The sequence below is a fragment of the Phyllostomus hastatus genome, unplaced genomic scaffold (genome assembly GCF_019186645.2).
Source record: "Phyllostomus hastatus isolate PE091 unplaced genomic scaffold, TTU_PhHast_1.1 phas_scaffold_501, whole genome shotgun sequence".
NCBI lineage: Eukaryota > Metazoa > Chordata > Mammalia > Chiroptera > Phyllostomidae > Phyllostomus > Phyllostomus hastatus.
The window spans coordinates 63,528,191-63,552,021 of NW_025334033.1; the positions used below are offsets into that span (position 1 = coordinate 63,528,191).

The 23,831-nt window shown below is 55.4% G+C and overlaps 1 protein-coding gene across 3 annotated transcripts in view; it reads right to left on the minus strand.

The window, feature by feature from the left end:
* FBLN5 (fibulin 5) overlaps positions 1–23,831 on the minus strand; it is a 76,108-nt gene that overhangs the window by 21,382 nt on the left and 30,895 nt on the right. For all 3 annotated transcript variants that reach the window (XM_045823759.1, XM_045823758.1, XM_045823757.1), the window contains 3 exons: positions 8,198–8,320; positions 4,742–4,858; positions 828–947 (listed from right to left, as the gene is read on the minus strand). In XM_045823759.1, coding sequence (XP_045679715.1) covers positions 828–947; positions 4,742–4,858; positions 8,198–8,320 — 360 coding nt within the window. The remainder of the gene's footprint in view (positions 1–827; positions 948–4,741; positions 4,859–8,197; positions 8,321–23,831) is intronic.

The window sequence follows — 23,831 nt, forward strand, 5'->3', positions numbered from 1 at the left end:
AACAAAACAAACAACAGAGAAAAAGGAGGAAAAGGAAGAAGAAAATGAAAGCGGTCTGCATGGCTCTGTGTAGGACGCCAATAAATATGAGTGAGAGGCTGTCCCTATTTTTCAAGGAGTTTACAAGTTTCTTATTACATGAGTTAATAAGAAAATTGTAACAGGATTTACCATCTGGCATGGGCAGAGAGTCGGCCTCTAGGGCTGGAAGGGAATTTATAAAAGGTCGGCTGAGCCATCACGTCTGTGTTCTCACAACAAATTAAGATTTCCTCCATTCGCTGTTCAGCCCTTCACGCATCGATCTGAAAACGGCTCATTGCTTGCTCCCCACGAGCCGGGCCTGGAGCTGAGCACCGAGTGTTTGCAGAGATTTTAGAAGTTTGCCAAGTGTTTGCGCTTACACGCCTGGCCTCGTCCACCCCATGGCCACCTCTCCCAACCGTCCAGGGTCGCTGCCCTCAGCCAGCACCATCTCTGCGATCCCCGGGACTTGGGTCAGTGCTGGCTGAGGACGGGCAACTCACACCAGTTGGGTGACTTTGTCCCTCCTTCGCCCCCATCTCAGACCCTCAAGGGTAACTCCATTGGTTTTTGCATTTGGGGCTCAAGCGACAAGGAAGGTGGGACCCCACTCCACCTTTCAGGCAGTGACTCGTCTCTGTTTTGTGTGGTCGTGACCCCACTGCACTGGGAAATGTCCCAAACTGGAGAGGCTTCTGGGAAAGGAGAGGAAACACCTGTGAAGAAAGCCATTGACCTCCGCCCTCCCACCCCCGGGTCCCAGGTGCAGGTGGAAATCTCCAATGCTAAATAAAGCTCATTACCACTGCAGCGAACTCCGTCTTCCTCAAGTTCGTATCCTGGGTCACAGCGGCAGATGAAAGAGCCGTAGGTGTTGACGCAGGTTTGCACACAGGGGTTCTCGGTGGCACACTCGTTCACGTCTGTGGAGAGCCAGAGCCACAGCGCGTCACGGACCGTTCCCACAACAACACGCCTGCTGTCACGAGGCAGATGAAAACGCATCGGCCACAAAACCTGCGGCTGGGAGACCAGGCCCACAGGCACCGCGAACCTCCATCCGGGACCTGGCAGACCGAGACGTCAGCCCCCAAAAGTGTTCACTGGAGATTCAGGGGCTCCGTCCACATGTCCCTCTGGGGTCAAGGAGTGGGAAGGGTAGAAGCAACATACCTACATGTCATGAACATATATGCACATACCCACGTATACCCCTTCCTAGGAAGTCCACTCTCCGAGGTCACCAACAGGAACTTCTAGCCAATAGCTGCTCTTTCCCATCCTCTGCTACATTCCATTCCCAACGAACTCTCCCTTCACTGCCATTGACTTTGATGTTCAGGCAAACAACTAAGTAACTGTGACAATTCTAAGAACGTCCCCAACCCAACTCATGTAGAAGCCCTGAGTCCCAATGTTACAGTGTTTGGAGACAGGGCCCTTCCGAAGTAACTGAGCTGAAGTGAGGTCCCAGCGTGGGGACCCCCCGACGGGATTAGTGCCGTTGTAAAAAGAGACACAGGGAGCCTGCTCTTGCTCTTGCTGCCCGGTGAGGATTCAGAGAGACACGGGCCGTCCGCAGGCCAGGGGGAGCGCCCTCCAAAGTGCCTGGCCATGCTGGCTCCCTGACCTTGGACTTACTTCCGGTCTCTAGAACTGTTAGAAAATACATTTCTGTTGTGTAAGCCCCCAGTTTAAGATATTTTGTCAGGGCAGCCCAAGCTAGGACAATTATGTATAAATAACATCACTGATAGTAATAGATAATAATAGGATCCCCCACAGGGCCACGGCCCTGCGTTACAAGATCAGACGGCCAAGGAGAGGACTGCAAAGGGGCATAAGAAACTGTTAGAAAGGCTGGAATATTCGTCATCCGAGAGTGGTGGTGCTTTCTCGGGGTGTGGACATGCCAAAGTTCATGGTGTCATGTGCCTTTAACAATGCAGTTCGTTGTGTATCAGCTACACACCAGCGAGGTGCTCACATTTGTTTGAAGGTTGACAGATGTGCAAATATAACAAGGGCACGACGGAACTGGGACGTGAGTCCCGGGTCTTTCTGCAGAACCCAAGGCTCATTCTGCACGGCTCACGAAGGTGGTGGGGGGCAGAGGGGGCCCCCTCCCACACTGTGCAGGCGGACCAGCCTCCAGCCCACTCTCTCCCGCGTTCCTGATGCCAGGGACCCCAGTTCCAGCCGAGAGAGTGTCTGTCCTCTTCAGAAAGCCCCAGTAAACCTCTTCAGACTCCGAACAGAGATTGGAGTGTTTTCAGAGTCACATGCCTTCACCAGGAGCAGCTCGAGGAGCTTTTCTTAAAGCAGAGGGCTAATCCCATGCCCACATACTTCCTGCTTCCTGGCACGCGTGGGGCCATCTGCAGAAAGAGAAATAATAGCCGGCCACGCAGGGAGGGTCCGGCGAGATACCGGTCCCCGCTGGTACCCACGGGAGCTTGGAGGCCTCTGCCTGGGAAGCGGGGGAGAAGTCGCCGGGCCCGGCCGCAGGGCGCAGGCTCGGGCAGAACGGCCCTGGCGAGCACCGGGGCTGGCGTGTCGGCTCCTGGCCAGACGCGGTCACGCGGAGGTGAATGAGCTTGAGTCCCACACTCCCTCAGCTCCCAGAGGTTTCCGCTCAGCAGCAGGACCCAAAGCCGTGGTCCCCGACCTTGCTGGCACCAGGGACTGGTTTCATGGAACACAAGTTTTCCATGGGCCAGGGGTGGGGGACGGTTCCAGGATGATTCCGGTGCATTCCTTTCGAGCTCCCTCCTGCCGTGTGGCCCAGTTCCTAACAGGCCCAGGCCAGCCCCTGCCCGCAGCCGGGAGGTTGGGGGAGCCCTGACCCAAAGGATTCTGCCCCCAGGAGCCCTGGGATCCACACACATGCCCAAACATCCTTCCGAGTCCTGTGGGAGCAGCCCGCACCCCACTCCCACTTGCTGGACAGGAAGGCTAAGGCCTCCTTTGGGTTCCACTCTCCACCCCGCCACCACCTGGCTGAGTGACTCTGGCCAAAATTGCTTAACCTTTTTGCTCCTTGATTTCCTCATCTGGGAGCAGAGCCACAAACGCCTGCCCAGCCTACCTCACGAGGCCATTGTCGGGATCCAATAAAACGAACAGACGTGACCACGCCTGGAAGAGTGCAAAGCACACACTTCCTCGCTCGAGGTGTTGGCATTATGAAAGCTGCCGGGGGTTGGGAACGCTCCATGTCACCAGCGGGCCCCGCTGACGCAGCATCCCAGGGGCCAGGTGCGCGTGCGGCCCGGGTGCTCTGCCTGCTGCTGGACTTGGTGCTGCCAGGTGTACTATCTGCTCCTTGTCTCCTTGTCACAGGCCCGGCCCTGGAAGGCCTCAAGGGCACATGGGACTTTCGGTTCCGCTGTGCCTGGCTGTTCCTCAGGAGGCGCCGGGTGCACCGAGCCAGCCTCTGGGGGGAAACCTGGGCCTTGGCACAGAGAAGCCTGCGTCTGTCCTAAGCTGCTTAACCCAGCGGTGGGGGAGCCAGGGGCCCACTTTCCTGCTCCTGCTCCAGTGACAGGGCGGGGATGGGGGGGAGGGGGGACATACCCTGCTCTATCAGCGCCTTCGATCTCCCAGCCCCGTCTCCGCTCTCAGAAGAAAATGACCTCTCCTGGCGAGAGGAACACAACCAAGACTCCTTGGAACAATCAGCTTTGGAGGAGAGGCGTCCCAAGAACCCAGGATCAAACGCGTTAACGCCGATGCCTTCCTGTTTACCCAACGATTTCGATACGATTGAACTAATGGAGACATAATATCCTCCCAGTCGCTGGCCGGGAGCCTGCCAGCCAGACCTCGGATGGGGTGACAAGGAAACGGGCCCCGCAAAGCCGGGTGGCAGACTCCAGACAAAGACCTCATTCTGAGGCCCCGGCACTGCCTCCGCCCTGGACGGGGCCGCTGCCAGGGGCTGGAGGCCGGGCCAGGGGGGCTGGGGGCGGGAGCTGGCGGCCAGGCGGGACTCGAGCTAATTCCTCGAGTCTTAAGTCGCCCATTCACTTCCTGAGCAGAAGAAACCTGCGGAGGGAAACGACCCTAAGCACGTAGCTTATTTGTCTTCCTTATCAGTGTTTGAAGAGATCCTGTGGAAACCAGAAGATGCCTTTGCCCCCCCCCCCCAACCCCGTTCTGCTCCTGTGGGGAATGCTGAGCAGTGGGGGGGAGTTGCCGCCGCCACCAGACTCTTTGCTGAGGCGGCAGGCCGTCCTGGCACAGGCTGAAGGGGAAAAGCTGCAGTGACAGGCGTCAGAATTGCCCCCAACACCCCTGCCGAGAGTGTACGTGCTCATTTTGTGATTCATCGAGGGTCAGGAGTTCTTTCTGACCGCTCCACTTTGGCCCCAGGAATTGAACTTGGGCTACAGGATACGCGAGAACATTTCTAAGCGGTCGAGGAAGCCGGCAGGACTCCTCCTGGGGTGCACCCCAGGGTGGGAGAAGCTAATGCGCGCGGCCGTAAGCTCCCAACTGATGGAGGAAGGTGCTCCTAAACTCAGCAGTGCCCGCTGGCCCTACCTTTCGACAGGTGTCAGATAACCTCCGTTCAGGTCTCAGGTTTCTGTACGCAGAGGGAGGAGCAGGCGGAGACAACCAGCAGGAAGCGCTTTAGCGACAGTGCTTCCCGCCAACACAAACCGTCAGAACGTGGATGAGACAGCGTGGCCAAGTCGCCGTTCGGGTCACGTACCTTGGCAAGACCTTCCGTCCTCGTTGAGGGTAAAACCGGGGTTGCACGTACAGGAGTAGGATCCGGGGACATTCGCACACAGCTGCTGGCAATAGCCATAGCGACACTCGTCGATGTCTGGCAACAGAGACGCGCACAAGGTGAGACACTCCTTCTCGACCACCGCCGCCGCCGCCCCCAGCGTCCTTGCTGCCCGTCCCTGCGGGACAGAGACCACGGAGGGAAGCCGGGGGAGCGGACGTGGAGACAGCGCTATGGAGTGGCAGCGACCGTGACACCCTCGGGATTCCAAGGCTCAGTCTCCCCACAACCCTCCTAGACCCATCTCAGTCCTGTGAACGCCCGAACCTGTCTTCAAAGTTGTAGGGGACATCTCTGCTCCGAGTGGGCAGGGTTTTTACCCACGTGAAGAGCCAACGCTAAGATTCTATGTCCATGTTTCATGGCCCCGGGGAGGGACAAGGCAGCTCAAAGTGTGAGAGGAGCCTGTAGCCTCGCTCCGACAGGCTCCGCACCAGCCCCACCAACGACGAGTGTGTCCAGGGGTCGGGAACAAGGGCACGTGTAGGTGAGGATGAGCTGGCAGCACCGTGGTCTAGGGACCCGTGAATCCAGTGACTCGAGGACTCCGGAGCTCCCCGGGGTCTCCGACTTGCACCAGAGCAGACACAGCACCCTGGACAAACACACCTCTTCCCAGCGTGGCTGGTCTATGCTGAGCAGGCAGCTCTGAGAATAAACGGGTCCTTTTAGCTGAGCGGCCGGTATGAGCTCCCTGCCGACAGGTACCCGTCAATGGGCAGCCTGGCGTCCCTGGGAAAGCGCTTCCCAACACCCCAGGGTGATGGGCTGATGGGCTGGAGCACTCGCTGCTGTAGGCTGACATGTCTTGAATGAAGGGCATGGGTGGACACAGAGTCCTCACCTACACAGGCACCTGTTGTCACCGACCGATGTGACTGGAGCTACACTGGCTCTTACCGCATCCCCACCACCCCCTACACTAACCACATTCCCTCCCTGGGACCCTCGTTCCTTTGGAACCAGGGTCCACCCAGGGCTCTGGACGCCGTTCAGAACCTCAGTCTCTGTGCCTGGTTCCTACCATCCGCTGCCAGAAAGGGTCCCACCACCCCCCGGCCTGTTGTCCAACCTTCCTCAGAGGCTGCGCCCCACCCCTGGGGTTCTGTTCTGTCTCTGAGTCCCATCCACTTCTAACCTGGCCCCTCCCACTGCCCCCTCCCACCCCCCCAGGGCTTTGCAGCTCCTGCTCAGAAGGCACCTCGGCCTGTGCAGTCGCTGGCCGACCTCTTTCCTGGGTGCAGATGGACACATCACCGAGGACAGGGAGGCGGCAGGGAAAAGGGGGGACATCCTGGGGTGCCCTGGAGGAAAGGCAGTCCCCCGCCCATGGTTTTTCTGCAAAAGCAATGCCTCCAAAGGTCATGGGGGTGGGGTGGGGGGATGGTTCAGGAACTTGGGTTTTAAAAGAGAAAGACAAGCTTGGTCAGAGAATGGCCTGAGTTCAGCCACAAGGAGTAAAGGCCTTCACTTCGGACCTGGGTTAGCGGCAGGCCGCGTGTGTGGCGCCACAGTGGCCTCCAGGAGCACCCCTCCCAGAGCGTCCCACTCTGTGGACGAGCCACCCTCCCAGGTGGGTACCGGAATGTCCTGGGGGCTGGCCCCCCTCAGATGGGGAGGGCTTTCCTCTGTCCAAGCTGTCAACCCAGCCTGTGTCCCTGTGATCCCCCTCTTGCGCCCCCTTGTGGTGGAAAAAAAACCAGACTGAGAAACGAGCAATTTTAGACGGAATTCGCCTTGTCCAAAGCGTCCTTCCTCTTGGAGGCCCGGTTTCCAGCTCCATGCAAGCTGAATGACATAATATCTAACATCCCTTCCAGTTCTGAAACGCTACATATTAAGTTCCCGTACAAATAACTCACTCACAATGATCTGCTTATGTTCAAAGCCCTGGCATCAGATTTTCCGTAATCGCTGGGGCTGGTTGAGATGCCCGTGGGCAGCCAGCTCTTGGGGGCGTGCCTGGGAGGCACAGCCAGGCCGCGTCTAGGCGGGCTTATCAGGCCCAGAGGAGGCCACGGACGGGGCCCTAGAGGCGGCCCCAATGCCGTCTCAGGCCAGAGAGGCTTGGACAAAAGAACCTTCTTTTCTGGTTTCCATGATGCGGTCGGTCGGGGCTTGCTTCTCAGCTCCCCGGCACTGATTTGCAGGCAACGGAGCAGCGTCCTAGAGTAAGTGACCTGGCAGGGCTTCTCCGAGAACGCCGTATAGAAATCAGACCCCAGGCAGAGAAATGGAACTGACAGCCCGAGGTTGCTGTGAATTCATTCACTTGGCTGGACCCAAAGCCAGAGGGGCAGAGAGGGAGACAGCCCTCCAGTAAAAACAAACAGAGAGATCGTACAGCGGATGCCAACGGCAAGAAACAAGGTTCTCAGTTGGGGATGACTGACTGTTTCACGGCAAAAAGGAAGACCAGCTGGCGGGGTGGGCGTGGCGGAGGCTCCGGTGGGGGGCTGGGAGGAGACGGCGTGAGCTCGGAATCCGCCGATCCACACACCGGAGACGTGAACTTTTCTGTGACTGCGCAAACTGTTCTCTGCTCTCAGCGTGACCTCGGACTCGAACAGGGCAACCCTCACCTTACCATGTCCTGCCTTGGATGTCAACTTTCAAAAGGAGGGGAAACAGTGTGGATAAAAATCAGACAGGAGCCTTAAAAATGCATTCAAAAGTTCTGACGGCCCTGGCCGGTGTGGCTCTGTGGTTGGAGCGTCGTCCTGTAACCGAAGGGTTTTGGGTTTGATTCCTGGTCAGGGCACCTGAACGTGTGACCCCCCCGCCCCCCGGTCCAACACCTAGGATCCCCGGTCCCAGCACAGATCCCGGGTCTGAGTGCATACGAAGGCACCCAATCAATGCTTCTCTTGCATCTATATTTCTCTCTCCTCCTTCCTTTCTCTCTAAAAAGAGCAATACAAAAATGTCCTCTGCCCTGGCTGGCATAGCTCAGTGGATTGAGCGTGGGCTGTGAACCAAAGTGTCGCAGGTTCGATTCCCAGTCAGGGCACATGCCTGGGTTGCAGGCCATGACCCCCAGCAACCGCACATTGATGTTTCTCTCTCTCTCTCTCTCTCTCTCTCTCTCTTTCTCCCTCCCTTCCCTCTCTAAAAATAAATAAATAAATAAATAAATCTTAAAAAAAAATGTCCTCCGATGAGGATTTAAAAATCTCTAATGCGGACACAATGGTGATGATGACGACGGATTTGAAAAGGTGGCGATGCATGGCACATGGGAGCTCAACAGGCTTGTATGTCCCCGCCCCCTGCAAAGAAAGGCCCACTGCCCTGGCGACCCCCAGCTGGCCCACATTTCACAACCCCCGGCCCGTCACCACTTCCAACAGTCCCCGTGGGCCCCAGAGCTGTCACCTAAGCACTGGCCTTCCAGGAGCCAGTAGCCGTCCGTGCAGGAGCAGGTGTAGCCGCCTTCGGTGTTGATGCAGATCTGCGTGGGGTTGCACTGGTGGGAGTCCGTCGCACACTCGTCCACATCTGCAACGAGATGGATTTCAAGGAACGTCACCTACGTCTACTGAGAGCCACCAAGGGGCCAGCTGCTTGCTTGTCTGCTGGCAGGCAGTGGGTCGTGTCCCTGGGTTACAGCCAAGAAGACGGAGCACCTCCCTGGGGAGTGTCACTAGGAGAGGAGACCCCGGACCTTCCTGAGAGGGCAGAGCTGGTCTGCTCCCCAGAAACCCACTTCTGAGGGACATGACCAAGAAAAGAACGCACATCCACGAGCTCTTTTCCGCCGTCCTATCCCATCATTTTCCGAAAACAAGGCACCTGGGTAACAACCATTACTTGTTCCAGAGATGCATTTTGTTTAGGCTTATCCATTCCGCTGGTTAAATAGAAGTCCTTTGTGTACCTACTGTGTGCATAGAGCTACAACACCTCTGAGACCTTAACAGAAGACAAAGAAATGTCCCCCGCCCCAGGAGGCTTGTCCTCGGGTCACTGGGTTGGATCCCTCCACAAAAATCTTTGGGTCTGGGCTCCCCGCCCCTTCGAGAAGCCTCACGGAGCCCGCCAGCACTCCTTCCACTCCTGCAGCTGACCTCTCGCGCCCTCAGCGACCGCCAGGCTTGTTTTCACGGCTCCGTGCCCTCCGCCCTCCGCCTGGCAGTGAGGAGGTGCGTCTCTCCAAGTCAGTCCCGTCTTAACGGAGCGCTTCGGTGCACAGTGACCGAGACGCAGCAGAGTCCCACTTGTCAGGACTTCCGGTGCACACAGGTGGCACGCAAAACGGTTCATTTCCGCTAGGGCGAACCCTTCTTTGCTGTCTCCCCACGCTGAATTTTAGGGAGAGCGTGCAGCGTCCTGTCCCGGGACCTCCTGATACCCACTCTCACGTCGACCTACAGCCCTGGGCCTGCCTGGCCTGACTCCAGCGTCCGTCCCCGGCCACACCTGTCTGCACCTGTGGCTCCCCCATCACTGCAGTCAGGGCTTGCTCCCCTGCAGCCCCCTCCCCCTCCCCCCCACGACAGATAGCTGCACAGTTGGAAACAACATGGAAGGCTCTGGGGAACGTGCCCAACTTACTGTATTGGTTCTCGCCATCACACCGCGCAGTGGGCACAAGTGCGGGCGGGGGCCCCACCTCCCAGATGGGAACGTGGCCTGCCTGGTCCAAGCCCACTCTGTGTGGGAACGACCGACCGTGGTCGTGAAGGCTGGGACCAAGCCAGTCCACGAGGGAGCTGGCAGGCCTGGCAGAGGAGACCGGACTGAGTTTTGGGTGCCTTCTCCTGCCCCTCCCAGAAAACTGTCTGCCTCTTGACATTGCAATATATTGCAGTGCGGTGGGGCAGGGGCACCTACGGCCCCCGGTGTGTAAGCGCCCTGAGAACAAGGGTCTTCTGTCGCACGGGCCTTCTCCGTTGTGTGCACGGGAAGCGAGCGTGGCTGGCTCGACGAAACGTCGGCCAGGCAGGCAGCGGCCTCTCGGGTTTGAGTGACGCCAGCACAGTCCACTACCCACCTGCCACAAGTCAAACGCCAACGAGATGGATCGGTTCCCACCCCCGAAAAACCATGTGCCTGGGCACCGTGTGGAGCCAGCCTCCCGCCCTCCAAACGTGGACCGACTCCAAGGACCTGGTTCCAAGGTGGCGGCAGCCCCACTCCGCCCCGACACGTTGACCGTGTGCAGCCTCGGTGGCAAAGCCCCAGCCCAGCTGCCAGAGCTCCCGCCTCCCCCCCAGCCCCCCCCCCACCCCCGGCTCTGCCCTCCCAGCGCAGCCTCCCAGGGGAACCACGGATAAGGCTTGGCCGGCAGCCGCGCCCGCTCCAGCCCGTGTGGCAGCCTGGGATAATAAATAATGCCACTATCGGCGGGAGCATATTTACATTTTTCCGGAGGGGCGTGATGGATGGAAACTGTACCCTGGGAACAGCGTCGCCTCAGGAATGTGTGCTCTTTTTCCTGCCTCGAGGGGAGTGCGGGGTGAGGGAGACCGAGGCGAGAGGGGCCGTGACAGGGCCTCGGTGACAGCGAGCTCCCAGGCTCCGTCTGGGTGCCTGGCACGCACACCGCGTGCCCGAGGGCCCCGCGCAGAAGGCCAAACACGTGCGGGCCCTGAGACTGGGCTGAGCAGCGCAGGCGGGGCCCACGTGTGCACGTGTGTGCACGTGTGTGCACGCACATACCCAGGCACACGCAGAACAGTCAAACCTAGACCCAAGATCTTTCAAGTTCGTTCTTTAAAAAGCTCCACCACTTCTACAGAGTTAAGGAATTAGGTTGGTTACACTGCATTTCTGTTGATGTACATTCAAAAGAAACAAGTAAGTGCGGGCTGTAAACCAAAGTGTCGCAGGTTTGATTCCCAGTCAGGGCACATGCCTGGGTTGCAGGTCACGGCCCCCAGCAACCGCACATTGATGTTTCTCTCTCTCTTTCTCCCTCCCTTCCCTCTCTAAAAATAAATAAATAAAATCTTAAAAAAAAAGAAACAAGTAAATGTGCAACTTTTACTATCTGATTGAACGGACTGTCAATCTAAATGTATCTGGAGAACAGAAGTCCCTGGAGTTTTGGGGGGTGTCCTAGCTCTGTATCCTCAAAACGCACCTGGTAGAAAGCTGTGGCCGCAGTAAGCGTTAGGGGCTGCCTGGTGAGGGAACGAACGGACACGTGGATACCAAGCATCACTGCCTGTACCCCCGAGGCGAGCCCTTCCCAGCCTACCCGCCAACAAGGCCGTCCCGCCGTGTGGACTCCAAAAGCAACCCGCCCCACGGAAACCCACGGCCAGGCGACACAGCGGGGCCCGCTCGCGGTGGGGGCTCCCCTCGGGGCGAGGGGACCCAGCCCACATTCCAGCTCGCAGCTGAATCGCTTACATTAGATGCATTTGACTTAAATACCAGAAGGAAAAATACACCGACTCCCTCCAAGGACATTCTTTGGCAGAGCGTGCTTTTCTGCATCAGCGGAAAAGTGCAGGTCCCAGCAACCCGCGTGAGCGCCGTCACCCTCGATGCAGACCGTGCCAGTGACTTCCTTCCCTGTCGTGTGACACTTGGGAAACGTCTCCCGAGAGGCCAGAGGGCTGTGTGCATCCAGCCGTGCGGTCACTCATCCTCTCGTGCATCCTCCGTGCCCTGCCGAGGCTGCATGTGTGTGTGTGTCCTCCCAAACCTCGGGTCACCTGGGAGAGCTGGCGGTGAGCACACGCCCTGTGACCGCCCCGATCCCCAGAGCAGACGTTACTAACAGTCCTCTGCCAGCTCCCTGTCCACCCCCACCCGCTCCTGGAGCTGCAGCCAGAGCAGCTGCCTGGGCCCTGGGAGGATGGCATCGGGGCAGCCATGGCTCCTCCCCCCAGACGGGGCAACGCCCACCGCTGTCACGGCGACCAGCACCTTGGCAACCAGAGGACAGGGCTTCTCGTGACTCCTCCGGGACGATGACTCCTCCAGAATGAGAGCCCAGCACCGTGCCGCCTGGGGAGGCATCACCCTGCGCACGGGGCAGCACGGCTCTGCGGGCCCACCAGCCCAGTCCAAGCTGCCGCCCCTTCCTGCAGACGCCCCTTCCTGGAGACGCCCCTTCAGTGAGAACAGGCAGAGTCTGGGACCACTGCGGACGCAGGAACGTCAGCAGAACCACTCAGCATCATCATCCTCGACACCCCCCAGGAGGCCACAGGCAGAAGCGGGCCCCTGGGCCTCAGGTTAGGGACACCCCTGTGGGGTTTCAGACCCCTAGCTGGGCCTCCTGTCCCCAGCCCAACGGAAGCAGCTTCCGGTGGGCACATGCAGGACGCGGGGCGGATAAAGAACACCCTTCAGGTCCAGGCAAGGTCTCTCGGAGGCCCCGGTGGAGGGCGGGCCTCCAGGCTCAGAGCACAACACCCCCACCCCCCGCACCCAGCAACCCTGGATGGCAAACAGCGGGACCTTCCAGGCGGACTCCAGGGACAGCATGGGGAGGGCCGAGGGCCACAGAGACACCCAGGGGCAGGTGCCTGTGACGGATGCCAGTGGTGACAGGCAGCCGTCTCCTTGTTGGGTGGGCCCAGGACCTCACAGTCCCACACCGTCGGTCAATACCAGTGACAGGGGCTTCCCGGGGGCGGCTGGTTCTGCAAAGACAGCACACAGTCCACGTTTCTGTCCCGTGCGGAGCGAACGGTGCCAGTGCCGGCCTAGGGTGAGCTCATAGGCCGTTGTGTGCAAACCTCTGCAGGCCGGGGTGACAGGCTAATGTGCAAACACAAGTACGTTTGAGTGTAGATAGTACGGGTGTGTACGCCAGCTCCTTACTGCATTTGAATGCACATAGTGTACATATATATATGAGTGTATGATTCGTCACTTAGTCCTGTACTGTAAAGGGGAAATACTGCAACTGCTTTCCAGACACAAATTCTGACTGAAATCAAGTGTCCTGCAAAAGCTGCAAAACAAAACGCAACAAAGCAGAAGCCCACAGTTCCCCCACGCCCACAGGGAGAACATTCTCGCTGCACCAAAGCGTAGGGGAGAAAAGGCCGAAGAGCTGAGCCTCCCCAGAAAGGGCTAGTGGGTAAAAAATACAAATACAAATAACACAAGGACTTCGGGGGCAGGCAGAGCTGGGTGTGTGGCCTGCACGTGATCACCGATGGTTACTGAGCAAGTTCATTGCCCTCACGGACCCTCGGGTGTTGTGCGAGGAAAAGCCGCGGTGGCCTGCCTCAGAGGCTGCGTGGGGCGTTCACAACCGAACAACGTGCCCACGGGACCCCTCGCCACTGCGGGGCACAGGGGAGGTGCCCGGGAATGCCACTCCCGGCCCTGGTGCTGCGCTGTTTCCAGCTTGGCTCCTGGCTCCTGCACCTGCGGGCTGTGTTCTGGAACTCACCACAGACACCAAGGTGACAGCCCTGGGGCTGGAAGGCGTGGCTAATTCTGAGGTTCAGCCAGGGCTGGAGCCAGAGCCAGAGCCAGAGCCAGAGCCAGAGCCTGCTCCCCCACAGCCCCAGGCACGCGCCAGGAGACTGGGACGAGAGGCGTAGGAAGGCAGGAGCATTCCTCACGGGGCTTCAGCTCCGCCCCCCTCTGCACTTCAGCCTCCCCGGGTCCATCTGTGACTACGTAATGGTAGACACTAAACGCCCAAGGGTGTGCGCGTCCCACTGGGTGCCACAGCCAAGGAGGACCAGCCTCTGCACCACGACGTGTGATTCCCTCCTCTTCCTGCGTGTCCTCCTCCCCCACATGGTGCCCCCGAAGGGCTGGCCCTGTCGGCCCCTGTCCACAGCCTCAGTGGAAGGTTTCAGCTCTTGCGTGAGCACCGCCATCGGCCAACAGAAGACATTCTCACTGGGTGACACCGGGAGACACTGTCCCCGAGCGTCTGGACGACTACGCCTGTCCAAAGGCCCTCACTAGTCCTTTTTTGGACACGGCGAAATCCTTTCCTTGGTAGTAAATTTTTACCCGGTGAAACAACATGTTTTCCCAGCCTGCTTTTGCTCCTTTCTCGCTCCAGCTAACGGGGCTTGATAAGAAAGGAGAAAATAACAATGGCACATTCCTGCGTCTCCGACTTTGAGGCCAGCTCCGGGCCTGCTGCTGAGCTGGGCTGGTGCCATTTTTTCGGCGAGACGAGCCCAGCCAAGGCTGGGAGCTCCACGGGGCCTGCTTCCCAGACACCTGCTTAATGAAAGACCTCAGCGCTGGAGAACTCGCGCGCTGACTTCCCAGGACATCTGCTCTCCTTGTGTCTGTGGGTCCCGGGCGGTGGCGAGGAGCCAGATCTCTGTGTGTTTCCAGCGCGCTTCCTGACGCTCGACGTGAAGTATAGGCTGCAAGGGCTCGCTCGTCTTATCTCAGGTTAGGCAGCAAGTATGCGGTGCCTGTTCCAAGCAACAGAAAGTCCTTTCCTCCTAGAAGAAGCCAGCTGGAAGGCCGGTTCCCGCCTCTCCGTGACGCCTGCTTTCCTGTCCACACAGTGAGAGAGCCGGGAGGAGAGTCTGCAAGGCCCCTTCCGGCGCTGACCGTCCACAGAAACAAGCTGTGCCGCTAATGGGGATCACATTGCGTGGGTCTTGAGCAACGGTTTTCATCCCCAGGGCTTGGTAAACATCAGCTGACCGCCGCCGCTTTCAGACCGGGCAGTGCGTTGGCCAAGCCCGTGCGGCTCTGCCAGTGGAGTGGACGCTGGGTCACTGCCGTGGCAGAGGGTGCGGCAAGAGGGAGATGACAGATGCTTCCCTCCCCCCCCTCCCCGAGCATCACGCATCACGATGTGCTGAGAGTACGAGGAACGGCTGCTCGTGGCCGATCCAGACGTGCTGTTTTTCCTTAAAGGGCATGAGGCTTGGTCATAACTGGGACTGGAACGCAAACGAACGGACCGTCGCTCTGGAAGGGAGCATTCTCGGGCAGAGTCTATAAAGGCGACAGCCCTGGCATCCCGGTGTTTCCCCTCCCTGCAGGTCCCTCCTCCTGCTCCCCCCGCCCCAGCTTGTTCCTCCCCCACAGCCTGGCTTTCTGATGCCCTGCTTCTCTGTCCTGTCCTCGTCCCCACCCCCATACTGTCCTCTCCGATGGCAATGGCGTCTCAGTTGCCAGCGTCACTGAATTTCGGGATCCCAGCCTAGAAACCTCCGTGGCCCTCAGATCCCCACCCCCACCACTCCCTACTCTGGGGCAGTTCTTCTGGAAACCCAGCCCACTGCCCTCCTTCTGGACACCTCTGACTTTGCTCTCAATGAGCGTCGTAACTTTGTTGCTAGCCCGCCGGCCTCCGGCGTCCCCCTCTGAATGCACAGTGATCACAGCCTCCATGCCACACAGGAGAGGTCGCGCGGCTCTGCCGCTCCAAAGCGTGCGTCCGCCCCTTGGAAAACTCAGAGCTCCGTTTCCGACACCAGCAGCACGTGTGGGCTGCTCCACACCCTCACATGTGCCGAGCACAGGCACGTCACGCGGTGGATGCGGTTCTCTGTGGACAGCCCCGTCTCCTCCTGCAAACCACAAGTCTCTTGAAGGCAGGAAGCGGGTCTCGTTCACACCGGTCTCCTAGGCAACAGACAGTGCCTGGCGCGGCAGAGAAGGAACGGGAAGGATGCTGGCAACAACGGTACTCTGTTCTCAGGCTTTTCCCACGGCCAGAAGGGAAGGCGGGTCAGCCACGGACGTCGGAGGACTCGGCGCGGCCTCCCACCTCTTCGGTGGCCGGCACCTCACTGCCATGGAATGAAGGGCCTCTGACGGGCACTGGCTCGCAGGCCGGGCCCACGGAGCCTCGGGCGCTGGCCTGTGGTGTCTGGAGCCTCGCTCCCATCCCAGCCTTGGCCCAACGTGAGAGTGTCCTCACCACCCCGAGGCCTCGATGTGCCTGGCCAGATCGGGGTGTTCCCTCTCTCCTCCCAGACAGCCGGGCGTCGCCGACAAGGGAGACGTTTATTCACAGCAATCAGGGGAGGGAGGGGCCCCGAGGAGGGGAAAGGTGCCCCGTCCGCCTGGCCTGGCCTGAGAACGGGCATCCACAGGACGGCTCAGGGCACAGCCAGGAAACCTGACCCACTCTTGGGGCTCCGGGCAAACCCCAGCCTGGGGGCCGGCTGTGAGAACGTGCAGGTGTGCAAGTTCCCACAAGGGACCCGTGGGCCCCTCGTCAGCGGCCACTGTTCCCTGCCGGCCACTCTCAGAGCTCGGAGCACGATAATGAGCCTGCACCTGCTCTCTTCCCCAGCCCACGATCGATCAGAAACCCCGCCACCCCTTCCGACTCCATTAATATCTAACCAGTGTCGCCGGGCGAATGTCACTGACTTCCTGCATCTGCTTCCTTGTAGCTGGATGAGGCTGCCACCCCGGCCCTCCCAGGGCTCGCAGGCCGGCGGGGAAGGCCGCTGTAGGGCCCAGTGAGGGCAGAGGGCATTGCAGGGGTCCGTGAGAACCCATAACTGGGGCCGTCCCCCATCTGGGAGGCGTGGGCAGGTCTGGACACTGGATGGTGGCATTAGGAGATCAGTCCCTTCGCATACACCCATTCCTGGACCCCGAAGTCTCCTAGGAAACCGGGGGAAGTGACAGGTGGATGGCGCTTTCGACATCACAGGTTACGGGGGGGAAATGGGCCAGGCAAAAAACGGTGTGAATGTTTCATGCTGAGACCCCCACCCCCACGATGCTGGTCTCCTCTCCTGCCCTCACCCCTCCGCCCTGTCCCGAGATCCTGCCTCCCAGCTCCAGCAGATGACCCCAGCACGGCAGAGAATAACTGTTGAGGCTGCAACTCAGGAGGAGAAGAAGCCTCAGGAGGAGGCGAGAAGACGTGAAGGATGGGGGCCACGGGGGTGGGGAGATGGTGCCGGGGAGAGAGAGTCCTGGTGATCCCACCTCCTGCCCGAGGGGGCCAGGGGTCCGGAGAGTGTGGAAGTCGGGGCCCTGCCCCACCCAGCACAGAGCTGAGACAGCCACACCCTACCGGGCTTTGGGTGTGCTAAGAGTTGGATTATATCACTTGAACTTAAAGTAAATCCTTGAAGTGCTCTTTCCCGTCCACCTCCCTGTGGCCCCTGGCAGACTCCTGGACTTCAGCGTGGAAGGCAGAGAGGTGAAGGAGCCCCCTGTGGGGCCAGCCAACCGCCTCACCTGCCGGGCCACTCCAGCCCCGCCCCTACCCACAGGGCCCAGTGCCCGCGTGTCAGCGCCGACAGCACAGCCATCAGGGTTCATCGACGCTGCACCACTCACTACGAGCCCACGCTGCCACAGGTGCTAGGGGTTCAGGGATGCTCGGGGCATGAGCCGTGTCTGTTTACAGTCCAGCAGGGAACAGGTAAGGGACCAGATCATCCCAATTATTCTTGTTTAAAAAAATATTTTGTAAAGATTTTATTTATTTAGTTTTAGAGAGGCGGGGAGGGAGAGAGAAAGAGAGGTAGAGAAATATCAATGTGTGGTTGATTCTCACATGCCCCCTAGTGGGGACCTGGCCCACAACCCAGGCATGCACCCTGACTGGGAATTGAACCAGCAACCCTTTGGTTCACAAGCTGGCACTCAATCCACTGAGCCACACCGGCCAGGGCAGGTCATCCCAATTCTGCATGGTAAGTGCCATGCTGGAAGGAAGAATGGGGATACTCCCGAGAGGAACAGGCTTCCTGGAACAGAAGATATTTGGGTAATTCTAGATGGATGATGTGGCAGAAGCTGCCTCAATTGGATATTGCCCTCCACTATCCATCTTCCCACGTAAAGACTGCTATTTGGCTTCCCTACAGTGAAATGTGGCTATGTGACTAAATTCTGGCCAGTGGGATGTAAGTAACGGTGGCATGAAACAACATCTGTGTCACGATCTAAAAGGAATGAATGTGTGGTCCTGTTGTCCCTTCTCTTCCTCCCACTGGCTGGGATGCAGGTGTGATGGTGAGAGCTGGAGCAGCCATCTTGGGTCCAGAGGTAAAAGCCACTGAGTGAGGGTGGCCCAGCTACCCTACCAGTCCTGAACCACCTGCCTCTGGACTATGCCGTGAGACAGACATAAAATTTCCTCTGGCCTAAACCGGCATGTTGAAGGTCTCTTTGTTATAGCAGCTTAACTTATCCCCTAATACAAATGAATGGGATTTAACCAACAGAAGCAGATGCAGTAGGAGAGGCGTGTGCAAGAGCACAGAGGGCGGAGCACACTCAGAGTGAAGAGCTGTCGGCGTGAGCAGACGTGCGGGTGAACACAGCGGGGACACGGGGAAGGGAGCCCATTTGTGGATGTGTCTGGCGCCAAGCTCAGGAGGCTGGACAAGGAAGGGATGGAGAAGGTGGGCAGGAAGAACAGGAAAGGGGAAAAGAAAGAAAGCGAAGAGACGAAACTAACTCCAGCAAAAACCAAAATGACATTTTATGCTTTAGTGAGCTCTCTGGCTTAGCTTCCGTCAGAACAACTTGACTTTCGTGTCTTAAAAAAGCCACAATAAGGTACCACGCCCCAAAATGTAGTCCTCGATTCTGAACAGTTGTGTCAAGAGTCTGCTCAATCGGGTTCCTAGTGAATGCACTTTTGGTAAGTGTTAGTAGCAGTAGCAAAGGAAATTCTAAGACAAGCAGTAGAAACAGAAGGTCCAGTGTGCCTCCCGGGGACCAGTGCAGTTCTGCGTGCCCCTCTGCTGCAGGCAGCCTGGGGCTGCTGGCTACAGTCACCGCTCGGCCCCTGCATCTCCCCTGTTCTCTTATAGACTTTATTTATTTATTTTTAGGGAGAGGGAAGGGAGAGAGAGAGGGAGGAAAACATCAGTGATATGCGAGAGAAACATGGATCGGTCGCCTCTCCCACACCCCCTACTGGGGGACCTGGCCCACAACCCAGGCATGTGCCCTGACTGGGAATCGAACCAGCGACCCTTTGGTTCACAGGCTGGAACTTGATCCACTGAGCCACACCAGCTGGGGTGCCTACCCCACCTCTCTTTAACCCACTCCAGTCAGGCTTCCCTCTCTTTCCCTCGCTGTAGCCTCTCTCGTCAAGGTCATGAGTGACCCCCACAATATCATCTCCAACGACTCGGTTTCCACCCTTCGCTACTTCTCAGCAGCACGCGGCACAGTCAACCTAACCCTTCTTCTTCAGAGACTGCCTTCAGTGGGAAGTCTCCCATGACCCCACCCCGTCATGTCCATCAGCAGATGGGTAGGTAAACAAAATGTGTGTACAAATCACATACGTTCACAATGGAATATTATTCAGCCTTAGAAAGGAAGGAAATTCTGATGCCTACTACAATATGGATGAATTTTGAAGACATTCCACTAAGTGAAATAAGGCACTAAAAAGACAAATTTTGTATGATTTCGCTTATATGAGTATCTACTGCAGTCAAACTCGTAGAAACAGAAAGCAGAATGGCCGTGGCCAAAGGCTGGGAGGAGATGGGAGCCGGTAGTTCACGTGTAATGGGTACAGGGCTTTAGTTTTGCAAGAAGATACAGTCCTTATGATTGGTGGCACAATAATATGAACGTACTTAACACGACTGCACTGGACGCACACAAATGATGAAGTCGGTATGTGTTTTTACCACAACGAAAAAGTTAGCATCTGGACATCAAAGCCTGTTCCCTCACTGAATTCCATTCTAAACTGTATGAACTGTTCCCGCCCAGAGTCGGAATCGGCGTCCGGTCCGCAACCCAGTCCTGGTGAGGGAGCACACAGCGGCACCCGGGGCTCCCGGAGGGGGCTCCGCTCTTCCGCCCCAACAGCCCCCACTCCCCAGCAGCCCCTTCTCTGCACAGGAATTAAGGCTCAAGTATCCGCCAGGGTGGGAGCAGAGAACCGGGGAGAAGAGGGATGGAGGGAGACAACGCTGAAGGCGGAGAAGGGCTGGGGCGGGGGGAAGGGGGAAGGGAAGCGGGAATGAGCAGGTCTGGGCTGCAGGCGTCTGGTGCTTCTGGAGATGGGTCGGTTCAAAGGCCACACAGGTTGGTGGGGACACCAGCTTTGGCGTCAGGCCTGTTTCGAATCCTACCGCCCTCGTGTTTTTTGGCTGGGCGATTTTAAACACGTTTTTTGTTGTTGTTATTCACGTTTGGTTTTACTACTAAAAGCCTTGGTTTCCTCATTTGTAAACGGAGTTAGCGATGTCACATATCTCGTGGGGCTTTGTGAGGATGCCGTGTAAATAAAGGCTTTCAATCATGCCTGGCAGACAGATGGCCCTCCGTCAGGGAAGCAGGAGGAAGAGGAGGAGGAGGAGGAGGAGGAGGAAGGGGGCCGGCGGGAAACTCACCCCCTAAAAGAAGAGAGGAAAGGGGGCTGGAAGCCTAGTGCTAGTCCAGCACCTTCTACTAGCTCATTGGTGGCCTTCAGGCAAGTCCTTTCAGTCCGTTTCCGCCCCTGAAAAATGACCTCTGAGGTCTCTTGTCCGGAAAGGTAGACCAGTCTGAATGCTCTGCGCTCCAGGTGAGTTCCCTACCCCCATCACTCACCATCCACCGCTGCGGCCCTAGGCAGGGCTGAGGACGCCCTCTGGAGGACACAGGGGGAACAGACACAGCAAGGCAGGGAGACGCCCACCGTTTGCCTCGGCATATAACAATGAGGACTCGGCCTTGTAGACCAGACTACTATAAAGCAGGGAGCAAACTTAAGGTAACAGGGGGACCTGAATGGGAAGGGCTCCTAACGTGATGCCACTTAAAAAAGTATTGGGGAGCACCATTAAGTTATCTTCTACTGTCTGGGCAGCCTCACGTCAACCATCTACTACAACATATAAACACTGTTACGATGTATGATCAGCTACAGGATACACACTTTGTTACACTATATGGATGTTGTTGTGACTTATAAATGCTGTTATAATCCAGAAACATTGCCACCTCTCCTGAGGTTTACTCTGAAGTAAGAAGGTTCTGGACCTCTTTCAGGGCCTATTTAACAGGTATCTTCAAAAGGCATTTCTCAGGGGCTTAGGAAAAGACAGGCAAGCAAACGATTCACTCTTTTCTCCCTCATATGTCCGGGTGGTGTTGATTCAAAAAGGCTAAAATGGAACTCATTGTTCACAGACTCACTGAACCCATATGTATGGACTAGTGCAGAGCAGATGTATTTTCCTTTCGTCTTCAAATGCCCTGTACCAGCAGGATTCGGCCAGATGTTGTTACGCCTTTATATTCTCTTAGGCAAGTCTAAGGTGTTACCACCCCTCTATTATAAGGGATAAAAATGAGGTGGAAATGGTCCCTGGATAGAACGAAAAGTACAGATCAGGAACTCAGTATTTTTTTTTTTTTACAAGGGGAGATCGTGGCTGGTTACTTCCAGGGATTCAATGAGATAAGAGTTTCCTTTGGGCCCTGGCTGGTGTGGCTCAGTGGGCTGAGTGCCAGCCCGAGAACCAAAAGGTTGCTGGGTTGATTCCCAGTCAGAGCGCACATGCCTGGGTTGCGGGCCAGGTCCCCAGCTGGGGGCACGTGTGAGGCAATCGATGGATGTTTCTCTCCCTTTTCTCCCTCCTTTTCCTTCTCTCTGAAAATAAATGAATAAAATCTTTTTTAAAAAGACAATGCTGCAAGAATTTTTTTTTAAAGTTTCCGTTGGAGGAAATGCCACCTTACGTGTATTTTTAGAGACTATTGGCATTAGAGAAGAAATACTTTCCTCCAGGTCATAGAAGAAATAAATAGAAAGCAATGATCTAACTGTATTACATTCAAGGCTGGGCCTGACCGTCTCACACTACCAGTATTATAAGCCGTTTCTCACCCACCTACTCAGTGTCTGCTTCCCAGGCCAAAGGAGGAAGGAGTGAGCAGGCTAGAAGGGAACCTTGAAACACCAATATAGTACTGGTGCTCATTTGCAAGGCTAATTTGCAATGCGATGTAGCTGGCAGGACTGGACGACTTGGCTGAGCAGAAAGAGACAATCCCTGTAATGCCTGGTCACTAGACAGGCATCCATCTGTCATTCATGTCATCGGCAAACACTTACCAAACACTTCTGCATTCTTGGCACTGTGCTAGGCAGCACAGATACCAAAGTGAATGAATCACGTTCCAAACCAATCTCACAGAATCAGCATCACACAGACCATATTCTCTGGTGATAACATAATTAAAAAGAAGTCAGTTAACAAAAAGATAAGCCTCCATAAATGTGTGAAAGTTTAAACTCATCACTAAATAAATCATAGACCATAGAAGTAATCACAGTAAATCAGACAATTCCTAGAATTTAATGACGGTGAAAAATATGACATATCCACTCTTGTAGGACAGAGAGAAATATATAGTCTTAAATGCTGATGTTTGGAAAGAAGAAAGCCATGTGCTTGGCTTAAGAAAAGAGGAAAGAAGCAAAGACATCCAAAAAATTAGAAGAGATAACAAAGAGCAAAGATAAATTAAATAAACAGCAAAAAAGCAAAAAAAATAAAAAAAAGAAATAGAGATTGACAAAGCCAAAAACCGGTTCTTTAAAAATGGCTTAAAAATGGATTTGATTTTAGCATTTAAAAAAAAAAGTCAGCACCACAATGTCAGGAAAGAAAATAGCGATAGAACTAGACTCAGCAGGCCTAAAGACAGTACTGAGAATGCTGTGAAAAAATTCATGCAAATTAATCTGAAAACTTGAATGGACAAATTCTTAGAAAAACATAGCTGCGAAACTGACTGAAAAAGCAAAATGTCCAAATAGTCCCATAACTCTTAAAGAAATTGTATCAATAGCTAAAAATCGTCCCATACACACACACACACACACACACACACACAAACAGACCTCAATTATCTTATAGATGCATTCCAATAAACTTTCTTTCATAATAAACTTTTCATGAACAGATCGTTCTAGCCTTCCAGAGAATAGAAAAGAAAGATGATCTCACCCCATCAAGCTAACATGTTGATACCAAACCCAGGAAGAATAGCTTTTAAAAAGGAATGTGACAGGAATTTTAATATATACATATGATGAAAAAGTCCTAACTAAAATATTCGCCAAACAAATCCAGCAGTGTATTTTAAGCAAATTATACTATATCACGACCAAGCTAGTTATCCTAGGAATGAATAAAAGGTGGTTTAATAAGAAAATCCATCAATGTAATTCCCCACATGAGCAGATTTTGAAACATATCTTTATCTCAATAGTTGTGGAAAACCCATTTAATAAAATTCAATACCAGTCAATACTTTCAGAAGAAGAGAAAACTTGGCAAAGCTCACTGTGAATGAGAAAACATTAGACATAGTCGTTTCACTATCAGGAAACAGACAAAGACGGCCACCGTCACCAACCATTCTCAGTGCTGTTCCACAGGCATCAGCCAATGCAGTAGAACATGAAAAATAAATAAGAGGGGCAGAAATTAGAGAACCAAATCTCACTGTTCACAGACAGTGTGATTGTCAGAATAGCCCAAAAGATTCTGCAGACTGAGTATTGGAAATAATAGGAGCATTTCACAGGCCATCTGGATATAAGATCAATATTCAAAAATAAATTGCATGTCTACATACCAGCAACAATAAACACTGAATTTTGTAAAGATGCTATTAGTATAGCAACAACAACAACAACAACAACAACAACAAAGCTTCCTAGGAATGCATCTAGACAAAGACTGCAAGACTTGTTTGGAGAAAATGATAAAACCTCATTGAAAAATATTTAAAGAAGATCTTAAAAGGGGAAGAGATTTGGGGTTCAAGGGTACAAAAAAATCAATAAAACGAAGATGCCAGTTCTCTTCAAATTTATCTAAAGATTCAGTGAAATATAACCAAAAGCTCAACAGTTTTTTTGTGTGTTTTTTTAAGACACTTGACTCAAGAACAACCAAGACACACTTGAAGAAAAAAACATTTTTAAGTGGCTTATCTAATAAGACAGTATAGAACTATAATCATTAACATTGTGTGGCATTGGTGCACAAACTGGCAATGAAAGACAGCAGAGAACGGGAAGATACAACAGAGGCATGGACACCTGGAAGGCATGCCCCCTGAGCCGGGGGCATCGCGGAGCAATGGAGAGGAG